Here is an 18,285-nt window from a genome sequence, read left to right on the forward strand (position 1 = left end):
TCCCTGTCAGTTCATCTTGGTGTGACAACGTCGTAATGAAGTCGCCTGCGTGGAAGTGCAGTTCACACACCTGCACGAGAAAATGAAGCAAGGCCATTCGCCATGACTCTCCATTGCCTAAAACACTAAGTAAAAAGAGTCTGAATAGTGAACAGCTTTTACATATTTACACAGCTTTTACACAAGCCTTATGCACATCCACAGAACTAAATGCTTCCTGGACAATTCATACATAAGTGTAAGAAGTGATATCATTGCCTACAAAGACAGCATGCCTTTCCGGGAGCGACAGCTCACAACTAAGATAATTACCAGCGCCTATTAAGCAATATTTCAGAGTCTTACCCTCGAATGCTCTGTAGGTGTGAAATCCTTCCGTGGAATGGCTCGCAACCAGGCTTTTCTTCGTACTTCGTCTCTTGGGAAGCAATAAACACGTACTTTGGGACCATTCTGGTAGTTCCCGCGGCACCCGGGAACACAGCACCGGCCCATGTTTCACGAAGTTGCACTCGCTACACGGCAGGCAATCAGTTTCCCATTCGTGCGCTAGCACAGGTACGCACGCCACACAAGAAACGGCCACACGAAACAGACACAGCCGTGCGAGGAGCGAACGGAAATGCACCCAACGCCAGGCTGAAAGACTCAAGCAGCAGCTAGACGCTCACTGCAAGACTGCGTTCGTGTCTGTGCTTGCCCGGGCAAGCGCGAGCACATCGAGGGAGACAACCGAGCGGAGCGGAGCCGCGCTTGGTGAGCAGCCTGACCGGACACTTGGCGTGACGTAGCGCGTGTGGAAAGGAGGGCCTGGAGAGGCCTGAAGAAAGTATTTAGAGGGTGTTGGTACAACACTGCGATACAGACCACCACTGGATTCTCTCCCTTTTTTCTTCTTTACGGGCGCGAGCCAACCTGCACAATGGACGCGCTTTTTCCCTACCGCCCTGATGTTTCTGAATCGACGCCACTCTCGGACGCCGCCCGGTATGCAGAAGAATGCCGTCAGCTCGCTCGTTCGCTCACAAAGGAAAATCAATGGCAACAAAAACACCATCGTGACAATGGTGAGGCGCCTTCATATGCGCCCAACTCCCTGGTGTGGCTCTGGGTTCCTGCCACAACCGCCGGCCTGTCAAAGAAGCTTCTTGCTCGGTATCACGGTCCATACCGAGTGCTTCAACAAACATCTCCTGTGAACTACGTAGTTGAGCCCGTTACGCCATCTGCGGACTTGCGTCGCCGTGGACGCGAAATAGTTCATGTGGACCGAATCAAGCCCTACTACGATCCGTCTGTCCTTTCGGCACCATGAGTCGCCAGGATGGCTCCTTCTCTGCCCGGGGGGGAAACTGTAGTGTGGTAATCTTCATCGATATAACCACTGACATGCGTCGCGTGCTGCCGCTCTCAAGGACGAAGAAGTTGTTCGCTGCCTTGCTCTTTCGCCACGCCTGACGCTTCGCTGCGAGTCTCCCCTGAGCGGCTGGAATCATCTGGGTTCACCGAATAAACACACCCCTACACATTAAATATTTTCAGTATGGGGTATATCAGCTTCAAAGTTAAGCTGATGACATTGAGTGAAACAGATGCAGTACAGAGCTTGTATTTTTTTTTTGGGGGGGGGGGGGCTTAATAATAATAATAATTGGTTTTTGGGGAAAGGAAATGGCGCAGTATCTGCTTCAAATAAGGTGGCATGCGCGCGCTGTAAGGGAAGGGATAAAGGAGGGAGTGAAAGAAGAAAGGAAGAAAGAGGTGCAATTTCGACCACCTGGGGATCTGGTGCGCCCTAAGGGAAGGGATAAAGGAGGGAGTGAAGGAAGAAAGAGGCGTTGTAGTGGAGGGCTCCGGAATAATTTCGACCACCTGGGGATCTTTTAACGTGCACTGACATGGCAGAGCACACGGGCGCCTTAGCGTTTTTCCTCCATAAAAACCCAGCCGCCGCTGCGGTCGGGTTAGAACCCGGGAACTCCGGATCAGTAGCCGAGTGCCCTAACCACTGAGACACTGCTAAGGGGTGGACTTCAAAGTGTGCTTCCATGTTCAATTATTCTACCGAAATTTAGATAGGCCTGCTCCAAACTGCTTCAAGAGCTGCCGGGATAGTACAGTGCTTACGGTGCTGAACTGCTGACCCAAAAGACGCAAGTTCAATTCTGGTTGAGGCAGTCGCATTTTGATAGAGGTGGAGTGCTATAGAGGCAGGTGTATCGTGCGATGTCAGTTCACGTTAAAGAGCTCCCACTGTGGCATGACTTGTAATCATAAAGATGTTTTGACACAAAATCCCAGCACTTATTATACAAACTGCTTCAAAATGAAATTTAGTTTGCTCGAAGAATCTCCACAGTGCAATTTTGGCTGCACCAAACTGCTCCAACATGGAAATTCGCCTCAGCCATATTGCTCCAAAACACGATTTTACGGGCTCCAAAAATTGCTCCAAATGACTTGGTGCAGTCCCACCCCTGCATATACTTACCTTAGTCTTTTGGACGTATTAGATGACATGTATTAGAATTGGAAATTCCTTCAAGAAGTATTATGAGGCAGTTGACTGATGGAAAAGGCCCAGAAGCTCAACAGTTTGTCAGATTTTTTCTGCCAAGATGGGTCTTGTCGAACTGTTCACTCGCGCATGTAACAACAAACTACACCAGGAAGATCTCTTAGCGAAATAAAAATTGCGCAGAATGGCTTGTTTGTCAGTTGGATAGTGTTCCGTACACAAAAATACGATACGTGTGTGCACAGTTTCCTGTTTGCTAGTAGTTGAAGCAGGTGGGACACATGTGTCCTGCTGCTGTGCAAAGGGTAAAGTTTTGGTCCCACAGTGACCACCTGTTCAAGGTTAGGGTAGCCAGATGTGGAACACGTTCACCCATTAATTCATTTTTGAAGTCGGCAGCAACTATGGCCGCATGCCTGCCTCATTTGCCTCACATGCGCATTGATTTTAAATCTGCTAAAACATTTCTTAAATTGTTATGGAGTAGAAAAATGACGAAACAAGCAGTGGCTGTAGGCCTTGCACAAATGCTCAGTCCCCTTGCCAGTGCCCGTTTCATCGTCTTCTGCTCCACAATAATATCCTTGGACTCTTCACTCCGCTTTTTAAAGTGTCAGGCGAAGGAAAAGAATGGACCATTTGACAGCTTCTGAAGTTCTGTAAGCCAGCTTACCCGCAATGGTTTTTTTTTTCCAATAAAAAAACCCCTTTTCACAGCCTGCGTTTTCATGCTGTGCTGTGCATACAAAATGGGAAAGTGCGGGCAGCAAGCTGCCCTGCATTGACGTCTCATTAAAAGTCATGTGGCAGGAACAGCCTCTAATTTTTCTTTCTTTATTAGGGATAAGCTGGGGACAGGCAGGTGAGGGGAAGGCACCATTCACTCACTTGTTGCTAAATAAGCGGAAGTGCCACTTGGCTACTCCGCAGTGTGCCAGTGGTCTAGCCATAAAGACGGTGAGGAACCTGTTGCCGCCAGGATGCGCTTGAATTGGCGGCCCTATTTGTTGCTGCATGGCCCGTGGCGTTACAAAGCTGGAGTGTCAAGAGTCACAGAGGTGCACTTGTTCTGAAACAATTTCTCATTGCATGTAAGTGGTTTAGATGCCACGGCAGTGGTGGCCGAGTGGTTGAGCATCCAGCTTGCATGCAGGAGGTGCCGGGTTGGATCCCCAGTGCTGCCAGGTACCCACGGATGATACAGTGGGCACAAGCTTTTTCCTGGCCTGGTGCTCGGCTAATCAGGGGTGAAATGCTTGGAAAATGGGTCTTTGAACCCACCTTGAGTAATCGAAAATACCTTGTGCCATGGCGCTCTTTGGCCATAGACGCCCTTGCGCCATAAAAATCCATAATCTGTAGCAGCTGCGATCAGAAGCTGTGGCCAGAAGTTTGGTTGTTCTTGCTTGTGAGCAAGGTAATATTTTTCAAACTTGTAAATTTTCTTTCTGAGTGCATTGTGATTTTAGTCCAGGAAAGTAGTTTACGAAACTGTGGTGCCAGTTGAGCTTTTTAATGGCATGGACCTAAAGGTTTTCAAATCGCATGATGCGCTCTGGTCGGGAAGAAAGGACCTTTGAAATCATGTGTGTAAATTTTTTCCCGATTCTGTTCTCAAACAGAGCTGCAATCGCTTTTTAAAAACCCGCCGCCGGCACGCCCTCGTCGCTTCCAGAAGCGCCGGGTGGGGGGACGGCCGAGTGGGAGAACTGGCGGAAGTGACGCCATTCACGGAGAGTCGGCCGGCCCGCGCTTTGGCGGCGAACCACAGATCAACGTAATCTTCTGCCAGTGCCGTTCACTTTCTCTGGTTCAGGCGTTCTGTGCAATGCTTGAAGCCTACATGTATATAAACCAGTTTTGGCATGGCACTTCTTTCGAACAGCGCTCAACACACAGCTTGGTAGAATCCTTCGGTTGTTCTCCCCCAGCCTCTTCCACGTTCACCAGACAATCTGATGGCACGCAGCATGCCTGAACTGCCTACATAAAAATGTGCATCAATATTGCTCTTTTCGTTATATTACTTTCTTACTTGTTTGTAAACTCTTTGCCTTTTCCAGCTGGGTCACATTCACGCTGAGCCAAGGCCACTTCCAGCACTGTTTTTGAGGCACAAAGTCTTGAACTCCTTTGAGCTCGTTACGCACTGTGTGCCTTTTTGCTTTTTCCTGATTGCTTGCACCTCATGGCAGCACAAGCAATTCTCTTAATCTTTCATCAGCGTGCAGCACACGCAGCTGTACCTAACTGAGCAAAAATGTGATTATGTAGGCCTAGTATACTTGAGCAAAGCAAACATTTTGCATTCATGAGCGCTTGGTCATGGCTGACAATCGACAATGGCGCCAGAATTCATACTAATTTGTCCTTGAGTCAGAACGGCAAAGTTGTCGAGTCGCGGTACGCATACATGTAATCATCCACAAGTAATTCTGCTGGTTATCTCGATGCGCAACATCACCAACTATATCTCGCAGCACACTAGTTTTGATGTGTAGCACTGCGAGCTCCAAGACGGAGCCATAATTATTCTTCAAAAGCATGTTCAGCACGCAAAAAAAAAAAAACGCATGGGGGTAAGTGCAGAAGTTTCATGGTTGAACAGTAGCCCGAACATGCGACAAGAGGACAGCGCACACGGGAGCTTCCTCCCGGTTGCCTCATCTCTTCGCGCTGCAGCACAGCAGTAAACCCACTTCAACTCATCCAGTTTGGCATTCTTTTGCAGTTCTAAAAGCCATTCGGGAGCAGTTAGGCAAGTAATTATAAATAAATGAACAAACAAATGCTTTACCTCGCGTGACTCGTGTAAGCGTACTGGTGGTCTGATTTAGATCATGTTTACAGGCGTGACAAGAAGTTGGTCAAGATAAAAAAAACAGCGAAAAAAGACGCAGGACCAGGAAAAGACACACACAGACTAGCTGTTGCCATAAAGAAGTTGGTGGCCAGGCTTTTATGCAGCAGTGGTGCACAACGTTTCGGCACAGTTTTTTTTTCTTTTTCTTTTATTGCCACTTGCACATGCACCTACACAAAAGAAATGCACGCGCATGCACCTACGCAAAACATATGTATCAGTCGAAGTTTGGTTTTCATGTTACCCTGGTAGGACGTGAAAGGCCCATACTGGGTTAACGAAGTTTCCGGCTTGCAGGCGCCACCATGCGGTCACTTCTCTATTACTTCTTATTCGGCGGTGGCACCAGTTTTCGGTTTAGTCTATAGTTCTCAATGATTTCGGAATAGGTTTGCGCGCGCTTGTCCAGGTTCCGACAGTCCGGCAGTTTCACAATTACCCGGAAGCAGAGAATATAGGAATGAGCTGACTACAACAGAGTCGATGCAGATACTCATAGCAGAGAAAGCTGGGAAGCCCTGCTGCGCAGCGAAGAACCCACTCGGCAGAAACAAGCCAATCTGCCTGGCGGCTGAGGCCGCAAAGAGATAAAATCTCTTTGTTAGCCTTAAGCCATGGAGGCTTGGGCCCCCGCCCTCCAGGCCTGCGTGCCGGGGGGCGGTGAGTAGTAAGGGGTCTCCTTTTCCGGTGGAAATAAAAGCTGTCATCCATCCATCCATCCAGTCGAGATTTCCAACACGTGAAAATGTCGCGACTTGACTTTCGTTGCCCGCGCACTCCGCAGCGTCGTCGTTTCCGCCGTTTTCTGAAGCTGCTGATGGCGCGAACATGCATGGTGAAAGTCCAAACTGTTTAACACTGCTTGAATTATCCATAATTTCCGAAACGTGGTCCTTAAAAGCCAGCTGAAGCAACGCGCTACGCAGCAACGCCGTCGGTGCCGGTTGCAGAATCCCGTGGATGACGTCACGACAGTCCCGGCCAATCGCGGGCAAGAGCGGCGTTCGCTCGGCGCCCTGAGGCGATGGGGCGCGTTTTCTTCTAAAAAACAGCTTTTTGCGTGTATTTCCACTCTTTTTGAGTGAGATATTCTTATTCAGCGGACTAAAAGCTGTAAAATGACGTAGAGAACTCGTTTTTTTTTTCTAAAAGTGCTTCAGCTTCCCTTTAAATGGCATGACTGTGCCACTGAACTTTTTGTCACATCTGTGAGCCATGATCACTGCTGCTTGTTTAATGAGTGCTTTAAATGCTTCTAGGGACCAAACTTAAAATACTGGGCCCAGGTCAGCCAGCTACTTGGGCTCAATTATCTGCAGTTGTGCTTGAAGGCTGCTGTTTTCCAATAGGGTCAGCTGAAACAATCCTTCCTGCTATTTACCGTATAAACGTGTGTAAGGGCCGCATTTTTTTTCCATAAAGATAAAGATAAGAAAAGCGGACAAAGAAATCCCAACGAAACACATAGTGCTCACGTTCAACTGCAGCACACTTCCAGGGTCCATAGAAGTAGGCTATTTGAAAATAAATGTACGCCATTACATTCCAAACCCACGAAGGTGTTTCAATTGTCAAAGATATGGACACGGGTCACAGAGTTGTCGTGGCCACAAAACATGCGCTAAATGTGCCTCAAAAGACCATGCTTCCGAAAACTGTGAAGGAGCAGCATTGCGCTGCGCAAACTTCGGAGATAATCACCCAGCATATTCAAGGTCTTGTCAAACATGGAAAAATGAAAAAAGATATCATTACAATGAAAACAAAACAAAACATCACATTCAAGGAAGCGAGACGACTCTTCTACGCGAAGAAGACTTTCACCTTCTCTACAAAAACCTTTGCTGATGTGGTGCGCAGGGGCGGTGCGCCACACAGCACTCCGGCATCTGCCAAGGCCACGCTCAGTGAGCCTATGGCAGAGCCACCCACGCCCCAGGCAGAGACAGCGAAAGCTGCTCTGTCATCCCCAAAGCAGGGAGATCCATCCAATGGGTCAGCCTCCCGCAGGACTTCCCCCCCAACGGGGGAGGCCTAAAAATCAGACACCCGCGGCTTCGCGGTCCTCCAGCACCTCTCTTGAGGTGATGGATATAACTCCCAGTCCGTCTGCTTTGAAGCGGTGCAACAGCTCTCTCGAGCGAAAAAAAGGCAGACCCCTAATCACGGGCCCAGAAAAGTAAATTCCTTCTGTTCCATTCCCACTCAAGAACACAAACATGACTTTTGTGATTCAATGGAACTGTCGAGGATTACTGAGAAACTACAGTGACGTACCACATATTTTAAGGTCAATATTGCCCATTGCTTTTTTTAGGGTCAATATTGCCCATTGCTTTGTGCCTTCAGGAGACCAATCTTGGTCCGCAACATGTGAATATCTTAAAACACTATAAAACTTATCGATGCGATCGCGAGCAGTCAAATAGACTCTCGGGTGGTGTCGCAGTTGTCATTCCAAGCGGCGTCCCTACTCAAGAAATTAAACTTAACACAAAACTTGAGGCAGTTGCAGTTAGCGTCGTTACCTACAAAACAATAACAGTATGTTCTGTATATCTTCCCGCGCACATCACATTAACAGTCGAAGATTTAGAAGGCCTGATTGATCAACTGCCGGAGCCATATCTGGTAGTTGGCGATTTTAACGCTCACTCCCCATTTTGGGGAAGGGAACGATGTGACTCAAGGGGACAAATAATCGAAGATTTTATCCTCTCAAATAACATCTGTCTTTTAAATACGGGAAAAGCCACTTATTGTTGCCCAAGCTCGGCAAAAATGAGCTTTCTCGATTTAGCTTTCGCATCACCATCGCTTTTTAACGATTTTATATGGGATGTTTTAAATGACCCTCTGGGAAGTGATCACCTACCTACTATCATCAGCTTCTCATCGTCTACTCCAGTCATCCCCACAAGACCACCGTGCTGGAAACTTCACCTCGCCGACTGGTCACTTTTTACAGCTAATGCCACACTAGAAAAAGAATTTTGTGAAGACCTCACTATAGACTAAATTAACGAAAGGTTTACTACATGCATAATATCAACCGCTACACTAGCCATACCACAAACAACAGGACTCGTACACAAAAAAACAAAGTATGGTGGACGCAAGAATGCACATTAGCAAAAAAACAACAAAATAAAGCTTGGGGCTCTCTGCGTCGGTATCCAACAGTGGAGAACTTGATTGCCTTTAAGAGGGCCAAGGCAAGAGCGCGATTCGTTCGAAGAAATGCCGAGAAATCCTCATGGCAGAAATATGTGTCCTCAATAAACTGCTCAATAACCTCAAAAAAAATGTGGGAAAAAGTTCGAAGATTCAGTAGTGACCATACCCCTTTCACACTTCCTCTATTGACTACACCCGGGACACAAACATCATTAGAAGAACAGGCCAACATACTGGGCGAGCATTTTGCTGAAGTTTCCAGTTCGTCCAATTACACAAACACGTTCCAGAAGCACAAAGCAATAGCATAAAAACAAAAACTTCCATTTGCAGCAGGTATGCACGAGGACTACAATCAACCCATCACACTCCAGGAATTGAATAGTTTATTATCTTCGGGTAAAAAGACAGCAACAGGCCCAGATAATGTGCATTACGCTATGCTCGCCCATCTCTCTGAGGCTGCCGTGCAGGCATTGTTGAAATTCTTTAACAAAATATGGACCACTGGGAATATACCTGACGAGTGGAAGAAAGCAATAATGGTGCCTTTTCTGAAACCCGGAAAACAACCAAGTCCTAACAATTACAGACCGATAGCCCTCACCAGCTGTATTGCTAAATCTTTCGAAAGCATAATAAACATTAGACTGACCTTTACACTTGAATCTCGTCGACTCTTATATTTACATCAATGTGGATTTAAGAAAGCATGCTCGACGGCTGATCACCTTGTCCGCCTAGAAAACACCATCTGGGAGGCGTTCATCCACAAACAGCACTGTATCGGGGTCTTCTTCGATTTAGAGAAGGCCTATGATACCGCGTGGAAGTTCGGCATCCTCAATGACCTAGCAGAGCTAGGGATCCGCGGCAGGATGCTGAACTGCTTGAACGACTTCCTGACTAACCGCACATTCAGAGTCCGTCTAGGAGCAACTCTGTCAATAACATTCACCCAAGAGAATGGCGTACCCCAGGGATGCATTTTAAGTACGACACTCTTTATAGTAAAAATGAATTCTTTGGCCAAAGTAATACCTAAGTCCGTAATGTATTCAGTTTATGTAGACGACATACAGATAGCATACACTTCTTCCAACATACTGTCCTGCGAGAGGCAAATACAAATCACACTGAATAAACTGGCTGCTTGGGCAGAGAAAATGGATTCAAGTTCTCCCCTCAAAAAACTGTAGCTGTTTTGTTCTCATTACGACGAGGCCTACAGGTCGATCCCAATCTGTGCTTAAATCAAACCACACTGCCAGTCAAACAGGAACATAAATTTTTAGGCGTCACTTTTGACAAGAAACTTGCATTTCTACCACACATTAACAACCTGAAAAAGAAAGCATCCCAAGCCCTCAACGTATCAAAGGTACTCTCGCGAAAACGGTGGGGGTCCGATAGAGCATACCTATTACAAATATATCGCTCTTTAGTGCGCTCCAAGCTGGACTACGGGTGCATAGTATATGGTTCAGCAAGAGCATCCTACTTGAAACGACTGGACCCTGTTCATAATCTTGGCCTGCGCCTATCAACTGGAGCATATAGAACATCCCCGGTAAATAGTCTTTATGTTGAAGCTAATGAGCCCACACTAGAGGATAGAAGAGTCACACTTACATGTACGTACATCATAAAAACCCGTTCTCTTCCTAACATCTCTGCTATCCCATTGTTACCAAGTGCCCATCTAGGAGATTATTCAATAATAAACCACATTTTATTAGGCCACTAATAATGCGCTTTGAAGATAAATGTGAAGACGTAGCAGTGCTGGACGCCCTACCTAATATTGCACAATGACATGAATATCTACCACCATGGTACAGCCTTCCTTCGGTGTGTGACTTCACACTGACACACGTAAACAAAGAGAAAATACCACACGAGCACATACTACAAGAGTTCTTTGCACTACAAGAAAAATATAACACTTACACTGAATTTTACACTGATGGCTCAAAAACAGAAAGTCATGTTGGAAGTGCAGTAATTCAAGGAACAAATGAAAAAATGATACGATTGCCACAGTATGCATCGGTATTTACTGCGGAGTGTTATGCCATCTTTGTAGCTGTAGAACAAATAGTAAAACAAAACAAAAAATAGCATCATTTACACCGATTCACTGAGTATGCTAAAAGCGCTGCATTCTACAAATACTGCTGAACCCATAATAGGAAAAATCATACATAACATAGTTAAATTTACAAAGCAAAAACATAACATTATATTCTGCTGGGTCCCTAGTCATGTTGGAATTTTAGGTAATGAGAGAGCAGATGCTTGCGCAGCACAAGCTAGAATTGGCCATATAAAACAAGTTAACATACCACAGAGGGATTTTTCTAAATTACTGCACAGTAAACTCAGGAATAAGTGGCAGATTGCATGGGACGAACAGACAAACAACAAACTACATTCTATAAAACCTGTTTTAGGAGAATGGAGATCATGTACACATCAGGAGCGTTTCATAGAAGTTATTTTGTGTCGACTACGCATTGGACACACACACCTTACTCACAACTTCTTACTGACAAAAAAAGACAAACCTCTGTGCGAAATGTGTGGCGATGAACTCACGGTAAACCACATTTTAATTGTATGCAAAAAACTGGAACAACTGAGGAAAAAATATTTCACAACATTGTACAATGAATAAATCCCACTACACCCCAAGTTACTTTTAGGAGATCAAGCACTGGTTGATTTTTCAAGTATTTTTAAATTTCTCGGAGAAGCCAATGTTTTATACAAACTGTAGATATAAAAAGCGTAACCTTTAACAAAAGCTCTAACCGTGTGTTTGGCGCATCATAGCCTCAGTTGCTTTTGCGCCATTAAAATCAATATAACTAACTTTTTTAAAGTAAAAACATACCAATCGGGGAATGAGCGGCATTCATTCTGCGTTTAGTCGTCACTCGTGGAGTCTTCAGACACTGAGCTGGTGCTGTGCTCTGCTGCCTGCTCATCCCACAAGAAGTCGCACAGCATGTCCGTTGTCAAAGCGTAGCCGTTGTTGCGTGCTTCCATCACATAGCAGAGCAGCTCTTCTTCCAGTTACTTGTATGTCTTGGCTCGGAAACCGCGCTTTTTGCAGCTTGTGTTCCTCAGCGCATCCTTTTTGTTGCACCATTGTTGGACGCACTTCTTGGCCACGTTGAATTTCCTGCCCACCGCATGCTTGCCATGTTTTTACAGCAAACTCCCAGCCGTGTAGCTATTAAGGTGCTTGCCCATTGTGCTAAAATTGCAACGCTCAGCGGCAGCACGCGAAAGTCACAAGTACGGTGAATTAACATGTGCCTTTGACAGCCACAAAATACTGAAGCCAATGATACCGATGCCGATATGGATAGCGGGAGCTCGCGGTTAAGGAAAATGTTGACGATAATGATGAGCTGCGCCGTTGGGTGCCATCCGTGGGCGGCACCTGGAAGCTCCTGTGCACATGCGCCACCTTCACGATCAAGCGCACCGTTGCCCGCAGCCGGAGCTGATCGCGGAGTTTCCGGCGCATGCATTTTGAAAGCTATTTCTGTGTGGGTCATGGAAAGTTTGGGTGTGGCCCTTTTTTTTAAATAGTTCCTTTGGGCAAACAGGGTGCGGCCTGTAAACAGGTGCGCCCATTGCAGGCGAGTGAATTAAACTTGAAGTGCTGGATAATGAATGAACTGTGTTCATCCTGAGTGGCGAATACAAGAGCACTCCTGTGATGTTTGCATAATTTGCTGAACCGCTAGCTTGTCTGCACTCAAATTTGGCTCAGAGATGGCATTGGTGGTCAGTCTTTCCTTGTTTATACTATGTCTGCTGGGAAATGGCTAGCTAATGTTCAAGCAACTCCGAAACCCTGATGCTGTTATGTTAAACTCTTTTGAGAATAGGCCATATTGACCTGGTCATTTAGCATACAAAAGGAAGCGGTTACAACACATTTTGCTTCCACCCTGAACAAAGGACGCACAGTTTATTTCCATCTTGAACAAAGGATGCAGTTGCGTGCTGTGCGAGATGTTTTAGGGAGGAATTAACACCTGGAGACACAGTACATGTACAGGGTTCTGCGACTTTGTCGTAGCAGCTTTGAAAAATTTTGCTGCCTCAATTGATGGCTTGTTCACCGTGAAACCATGCACAAAGCTTGCGTACTAAGGTAAATTTTGTCTCGTACTACATTTGATACTAGTTACTTGGTTTAGCTATGCATGATACAAACCTGTCATCGAGGTGAAGGAATTGAAAGTCTGCCAATGCCGGGTTTCCGCAAAGGGCTGCATGTGTTGTCTGCAGAGGAAAGGTTTCACTGCAAACAAGCCTCTGGCTGAGCCGGGAGAATTTCTCAATACTGCTGTGGTAAAGTTGCAGAACACTGTGCACCATTGTTGCTTGCAGCTAGCATAATTTGTCTGATTGCCATCATCGTTGTATGAGTACTCCAGGACACCTGCCCAGTCCTGCAGCCATACACTGCCATTTTTACAAAGTGCATGTCCCTTTGGTTTGATCATAGAAGGTTGTGGCCAAGTACTACACCAGGGTGGCCAAATCCTGCTCTGGTGAGAGACTGCATTGTCGGTTCTGGTCACCGAGATCTGCCAGCACTCCAGGCCTGGTTATGCAATTTCATTGACACGCGGATTTTTTTTTTTGAGACCCGGTGGAGAATTGCTCAGCACCAGGATTCGAACCCCGGTCCTCTTGCACGCGAGGCGGATGCTCTACCTCTATGCCATCGCTGTAGACTTGATTTTCTGGTTTCATTCCTTGTACTTTGCCTTTGCCAGAGAAAATTCTGCGATTTGTCTTGTTGCTACTGTAGAAACATTGTTCCTGAGGGGGGGAGTTTGGCTAGCTTTCTGTGTGCCATCATAGTACCTCCAGAGCTGTGCTTGTACAAAAAAGATACATACTTAATCAACAACCTGTTGTTGTTTCAGCAAGTGTTGAGTCTTGTTGAAGGAGAATATCCTCTTCTGAATACTTCGATCTAAATATGTTACAGAAATGCTGTCTGTAATGGCTATTGTCGTACTGGTTAAAACTGTGTGATCAGAGAATATTGTCACGTAGTGGTGACGGCAGTCGAAGGAGCGATGAAAACGGACAAAAGGTCTTCTAAAAGAAAACTTTTCATTGGGCTGGCTTGCGCCCACAATGGACTGAATCACTCAGCGGCGGCGAAGCAACAAGCGTGATCGGTAGTTGTCGAACAGAATGCCCGTTGCTGTTGGCCGTGCTCAATTTAAAGCTGATAGCGAACTTTCGAGAAAAAGCGTGCGAAGTTACTAGAACATTCCGGAACAACGTAGAATCAGCTCTGCCTGGCTGCGATCAATCGAGATAAATCTAGTTGCGTCTTGCATCGCAAAAAAAGCGATAAAGTGGTGTGGTGGCAGATTTGAAGAACGGAAAAACACTGCGGCAATATTGATGTTGTCAGATTAATATGCCAAGCATTTGGTTTCACATCAGAATGGTGGGCTATCAAGGAGCATTCCTGTAATGGCTGCCGCTGTGGTTAGCAAGGATTTGGAGAGGGTGTGTATGGAAGCGTAACCATCGCTATCGTTATTTCGTTAGTATATGTTGCTTCTCTGCGATTGTCGATGAAAAGCGAGGTCTGTGCTCATGAACCTTGCACCATCATCCCGTCCTATCACAGTGCTGGTCCAGTCTGGATGTCACCTGTCCCGTGGTGTTGAATCTGCTTCCGGCATTGAATGAGTGGTTCTTGATCCTGGCCGTGGAGGTCCATGAAATCAAGCCTAGCAAGTTGGCGCTAAGCGCAGTCGAGAACAACAGCAGGGTCCGGGGGTTCAGCTGGGACGGAGACCATGCGGCCATCTTGCTACACTGCCTGATGACCAGGCACCGATGCCTTGAGGTGCGTGCTGACAGCTTCTGTCTACATTTCTCTCCTAGCACGGCCTCTTTTCCCCCAAGTTCAGAGGCATAAGTGACGTCATTGTTTTTTCTTCTGCTTTCTAATCAATTATCTTGAAGTGATATAATAATTACAGTATTAATCTCTTATTGATCAACACCACAAATTTGAAAAAAAAATGAGCTGAGGCTGAGGTAGTGATCGAACATTGAGCATTAACACACCTAACATAGGTCGCCGGTTTGAATCTTTGCCGTGAGCTAGACTCTAACTTAACTAATAAGTTTATGCTGCACGAAACGCTGATTCATATGACACCACTCCGTACACTCTGCAACAAACGGTTGAGCTGCAGTGTTCATATGAAGATTCATAAAGGCGTGGAATTGGGGTACTTAGGTTTCTGGTTCGGATCCCTGCCATGAGCTAGGCTCTAACTTAACTAATAAGTTTATGCTGCACGAAATGCTGAATCATATGACACCACCCCCCACACTGTGCAACAAACGGTTGAGCTGCAGTGTTCACATGAAGATTCGTAAAGACGTGGAATTGGGGTACTAACGTTGCCAATTCAAATCCCTGCCGCGAGCTAGTCTAATTTAACTAGTAAGTGTATGCTGCACGAAACGCTGAATCGTATGACACCATCCGGAACAGTCTGTGGCAAACGTTTGCCCCACAAATTTTACACGAATGTCGGGACTAAGTGGCCCGACTCGTCTTCCAGACAGGGATATATATACCGGATCTACATAGCTTGGTTTTGAGCTGTGGTGCTTGGGCATCATGCTGCCACTTGTTATTATTTTATTCCAGTATGTAACCACCTCGGTTACCATGGCAACCACTTGGAGGCTGCCATCTTGGATTCTATCTGTGGAATCAGCATAACTCGGAGGCTCGAAACGCAACCAGTAGAGCTAACGCTCTAAAAATCTCCTTTGTTTCGGTGACTGTTGGCTTCCTTCAGTATTACAGTCGTGCCTCGTTAATATGGACATTTTGGTTCCAAAGCAAAACTGTCCATAAAGCGAGTAGTCTGTAATAACGAATTGAGGAAAATATTTAGAAAAAGAAACACGCTGTGATTAGGACCTGCTTCAAATGCCTCATTATCAATGTGTGATCTGCTTCATGGTATGTCACTGCTAGGTGACTGAACTCCTAATACAGCTGTTCACATTTCAGGACGCTGACAGCTGCTGAACAGGCTTTCTACTTGAGCACAAACTGCCGAGGGTATTCTTTGCAGCCATTTATGCAATATGGTAAATGGTAAGGGGCGCTGACTTAGCAGCATTGTGCTCTAAAGCATAAAACCGTAAAAAGAAAGGGCATCAATCAGAAAATTGAAATTTTCCTCTGCAGTACTCTGGTGTTCTTCACTTAAAAGGTAAAAACTTGAACATCTGTTTGGAGCAGCAGAGATTTTCTCATCGCTGTCCATATTCACATGACAAAAATGCACACGCCCTAATGGCCTCTGTGTATTTTCCATCTTTCCATTGTCCGGACAACTAGTTTTTTTATTAACGAGGTTTAAATGCATTGGAAAGGTTTGGTCCCCCGAAAAATTGTCCATAATTCGAGTCTTCCACATTAATGGGGGTCATATTATTGAAGCTTGACTGTATTGAGATTTGTGTAACATGTCTCACGGTTTGCCTTTGTATTTGGTGATAAGTTTATTTTTATTTACAATACTGCTGGCCAAAGGTAAAGGCCATGGCAGGGTGAGACTGACATCACTAACTATCGAAATACGAAGTAAAACAGTGAATGGAAAAAAGGGCACAGTACATGTAATGGCAAGTACAATAAATGAAAAGGAATGAGGAGTTCACATTCTATGTTCAATGAGCGTTGAAAATTCATCCACATCGTCCAATACTACCCACATAATATCAAGACCGTTCCACTCGAATACAGAGCGAGGAAAGAATGAATATTTGAAAACATTGTTTTTTGTTTGGAAAGGAAGCAAAGTAAATGGATTTCTGCATCTTGTAGCGTAACCAGAAGAAAATTTCACATACTCATGAGTGCCGCTCTTCAATTTACCTTTCATGACTTTAAACCATACCTGCCAACTCTTCCGAATTTTCCGTAAAATGTACGAATTTTGATCAGTCTTACAATTTTACGAATGTTGCGTGAAATTTTACGGAAAATGATTTATTTTCGAAAAAAAGTGTGGACATCTATTAACACTATTATGGTACCTTTCGCTGCCACGAGAGGGCAACACATATTCGTGATATCATCATCAGCAGCTGCAAACGTAGTAACTTCTGTCGTCTACTCAGGGGGAGCGGAGGGGCACGAATCCATATCCAAAACTCGATACCGCCTCTGCCAGGCACTTGGGTGTTGGCCTCTGTTCTTGTGTGACCTGCGGCCGCATCTGACGAAGTGCGACTCTGGTGTTTTGGCAGTAGCGGTTTCACGGTGCAGTGGTGGGCTCAAAGCTGCGACAGTACTTCCAAGTATTTTTGAAGCGTACAGATCAGAATTTCCATGCTTCGTGCCATCTAAGAAAGGAGAGAAGTTCGGATTTTGCACCACATGTGCCTGTGATGTTAACATTTTACATGATGGAAAGTCTGACATCAAGGTCCACATCGCTTCGAAAAGCACCAACGATACTTGCGAGCCGCGGACAGCCAGCCAAGCCTGACAAGTTTTGTACGCAGTGACAGCGACCTCGGTGTGATTCGTGCAGAATGCCATTGCACCACGTTTTTAGTTGAACACAACATCCCGCTAAGTGTCGGTGATCACGCTGGGCCACTTTTCCGGAAAATGTTCCCCAAGTGCGAATGAGCCAAGCTACGCCTGTGAACGAATGAAGACGGCGGCAATTGTTCGTGAAATGGCCGCGAATGCAGACTCCTTTGCTGGATGCCCTAAAAAAGCAGGTATTTTTGATTGCTGTGGTCGGAAGTAACAATAGGGATACGCAGCTTTACCCTATTGTTGTGACATACTTCATTAAAAGAGACCAGTAAAGTTGAAAGCTGCTTCCTTTGCCTCGGGACAGTCCAAGGGCAAGCGACGGGTCATAAGATTGGAAATATGATTGTGGACGAAATGAAGTCCCGAAGTTTGCCTCTTGAAAACCTGTTGGCATTGTCTTCGGACAATGCCCATGTTGATTTTCAAGAAAAAGAGCGTTTCGACTGCATTGAGAGAGGCCTAACCAGCTTTGATCGGGGTTGGTTGCCCATGCCACCTCATCAACTTGGCCGCCCAAAAAGGAGCTGCATGTCTTCCTGTAAAGGTTGGTGAGGCCTTGGTTGACATTTTTTTTTTACTTAGAGAAAAGGTCAAAGTGGAAAGATCGGCTGAAAGAGTTTCAAAGGTTGCATGACGTCGACGTCAGGAAGATGTTGAAGCATTCGCCGACATGTTGGCTGTCTTTGGGGAAGTGTTTGAAGAGGCTGTTAGACCAGTGGAAACCACTTCTTAGCTTTTTTTTGGATGAAACAAAAAAGTGCAACAAGCAGAGCTTGTTTTTGGAGTCATACCAGATTCCCAAGACTTCTCTACAAATCGCCAAGAACCCTGCACCGGCCCCAAAGACTGCTGCACACCTTCCCAAGGCTGCTGCAGGTGTTGGAAAGAAAAGCACCGACTGCGATGGACCTTCGCTAAAAAGAAAAGGAGTTCATTCTGCACCATAAGCAAAGAAACTGAAACTTCATAGCGAGGAATCTGGAGAAGCCAGCCACGTGACCCGTGAAGAGCGCCTGTTTTTTTTTTTTTTGTCATTGGAGCAGGGCATGCTGCTTTTTTTCTCCAAAATGTTATATCTCTTTT

The 18,285-nt window shown here is 45.8% G+C and overlaps 1 protein-coding gene across 1 annotated transcript in view; it reads left to right on the top strand.

Annotated features, from left to right (window-relative positions):
• LOC144127942 (uncharacterized) overlaps window positions 1-18,285 on the top strand; it is a 43,785-nt gene that overhangs the window by 12,302 nt on the left and 13,198 nt on the right. The window contains exon 3 of the mRNA XM_077660958.1: window positions 14,242-14,463. Coding sequence (XP_077517084.1) covers window positions 14,242-14,463 — 222 coding nt within the window. The remainder of the gene's footprint in view (window positions 1-14,241; window positions 14,464-18,285) is intronic.

This window comes from Amblyomma americanum, chromosome 4, assembly GCF_052857255.1.
Source record: "Amblyomma americanum isolate KBUSLIRL-KWMA chromosome 4, ASM5285725v1, whole genome shotgun sequence".
Classification (NCBI taxonomy): Eukaryota; Metazoa; Arthropoda; class Arachnida; order Ixodida; family Ixodidae; genus Amblyomma; species Amblyomma americanum.